Source organism: Castanea sativa, chromosome 8, assembly GCF_040712315.1.
Source record: "Castanea sativa cultivar Marrone di Chiusa Pesio chromosome 8, ASM4071231v1".
In the NCBI taxonomy this organism is placed as follows: Eukaryota; Viridiplantae; Streptophyta; class Magnoliopsida; order Fagales; family Fagaceae; genus Castanea; species Castanea sativa.
In genome coordinates, this window is record NC_134020.1 from 16,484,493 (window position 1) to 16,486,600 (window position 2,108).

At 38.0% G+C, this 2,108-nt stretch overlaps 1 protein-coding gene across 1 annotated transcript; it reads right to left on the reverse strand.

Moving 5' to 3' along the window:
• Positions 1-1,292: 1,292 nt before the first annotated feature.
• On the reverse strand, positions 1,293-1,856 carry LOC142605933 (uncharacterized). The gene is made up of 2 exons (XM_075777357.1): positions 1,550-1,856; positions 1,293-1,495 (listed from the first exon to the last, which is right to left on the reverse strand). Exons 1-2 carry the CDS (start codon positions 1,854-1,856, stop codon positions 1,293-1,295), a joined length of 510 nt encoding a protein of 169 aa, XP_075633472.1.
• Positions 1,857-2,108: the final 252 nt, after the last annotated feature.

The following is a 2,108-nucleotide window of genomic DNA, read 5'->3' on the forward strand; positions in this document are numbered from 1 at the left end:
CAGGATCGCCGGCCAAGAACCCTCCGATGGTAAAGTCAGTTTTCTCTCTATATTTTTGGAGTTCCAATTTCTTGGGAAAATGTTCAACGTACCTTCTATTGGTCTAAATGGCTATTTATATAGTGTCTTGGGGGCAGTTATTGAAATTGTAACCTCCCCCGAATTTCAGGAAGTCCGGGGTTCTTGGATAACTCCCATAACCACCTGACCGTTGCACTTTCTCACACAACGGTCATCGAAGGTTATGCGTGTATTACGGAATGGTAAAATGTGCTTAATAATTCCAAGTGTAAAATCCTCGTCCATGAGTCTTTACGTGGACGAGTCCTTTCAGGGTGGGCTGTGCGCATCCTTTGGATGAGGGATGTAGCTTTGCTATCACTCAAGGACGGCCTTACGTGTTAGCCTTGTCTTGATGCTAACTCTTGGACGGCTGCCGAGGTGAAGACCGTCCAGGGACGGTCTGAGTGTCTTCATCCCTCATCATATACTTTAGTAATTTCTTACCAAAATGTTAGGCTTAACACTCTGAATAACTGAACCCATTAAACTTATCTCAAGAGAATATTTTATATCTCAATTAAGAAATTATGAATTCCATCTTAAGAATATATGTTCCATCAACACTAAATGCGGCTGCCCAACATACTGAGATTTTGACCGTTACTTTAGATCTCACTCCTGATATATCAAAGCAACCTACACGTCATGATCAAGTCCATTATTCTCTCAAGATTAAGAGTTCATGCAAATAGAAGTTGTGAGATTTATTATTCATTTGACAGTCGTTAGGAGAATAATAAATCTCACAGCAGTCCAGTTCAATATGTCTTAACTCTTAAAACATATCAACTAGAAGTCTCCACTTCCATGATCAAGACAAATCATCTTAGTTGATACGTTATAGTCTTCGTAGATAAAATGCCCAATTTCATCACCGACTACGAACTATAAATTCTGAGTTTACAAAGAACTTGTGATTTTTATCTTCTGTGACTAACTCACATAAATTACATACTATGCATCTTATGGACTATATGATAATGTCTCAATATTCATGTTACCATTATTTTAGATAATAATAAAACAACTTCATTAAACACAACATTAAGTCATACATAGCATCATACAATAGGATTTACGGGCACACATCCTAACAGAAAGTTCTTTGCAAAGAATGCTACCTCCTTCTCCACATCATCTTCTTTAAAGGAGTCATCAATTCTCTCGTTGATGGTTTTGAGAGAATATGATTTGCTTGGCTTGTGGGAAGGCAGTCCAAGCTCATATGTTTAAAGAGATCCAATGAGCTCTTGAATCTTGATCTCATCCAAATCTTTATTCTCTTCTATAGTTATGACCTTTGCACGGAAGCTCTCTGGTAAGGACCTCAAAATCTTTCTCACCACCTTCGTATCCTTAATCTTGGCAATCACGATTTCATTGAGCTTCCCATAGAATAAATCAAATGACTCATCGTCACCCATCTTGAGCTCTTCAAATCAAGTGGTAAGCATTTGGAGTTTTGTGTCCTTAACATTCTTGGTACCTTCATAGGTAGTATCAAGAATCGTCCAAGCTTCCTTAGTGGTCTTCACATGCGATATCCTGTGAAATTCATTAGTAGACACACTACAAAAAATAACATTAATTGCTTTACTATTGGCATTCACCAAAGCACGAGCTGCCTTGTCCCATTTGGACTTGGCTGTCGTGAGTCTAACATACTCATTCTCAATGGAATCTGATATTGACTCATCTATAGCACAAAGGAATGCCATCATATAGACTTTCCAAAACGCATAGTTTCTCCCATCAAAGAATGGTGGAGCATTGAGCGATTGAGATCGATCCATCACAAAAGGGGTTTAGGATTGCACTTAGGTAATCAAACCACAACAAGTGCACCCGCCTTGATACCAATTGAAAGCTCAGATTTGTGTTAAAGACACAAGAGCTGTTCAGACCCTAAATTAAAAGATTACGGCTTGGTTGATTTTACTCTGATTTAAACTAAGTGTGGAATAGAGTAAATACGAGTGAACAAACAATAAAACTACTCTAAGCCATATTCATCATATAATAGCAGTAAAATGAAAGCTAAAAGA

What these genes read in the sequence shown, in the direction of transcription:
- LOC142605933 (XM_075777357.1), bottom strand. Translation starts at nt 1,856, where the DNA reads ATGGATCGATCTCAATCGCTCAATGCTCCACCATTCTTTGATGGGAGA. An exon ending in TCTTGATACTACCTATGAAG is followed by an intron (nt 1,496 to 1,549) that starts GTACCAAGAATG and finishes CTTGATTTGAAG; the next exon opens with AGCTCAAGATGGGTGACGAT.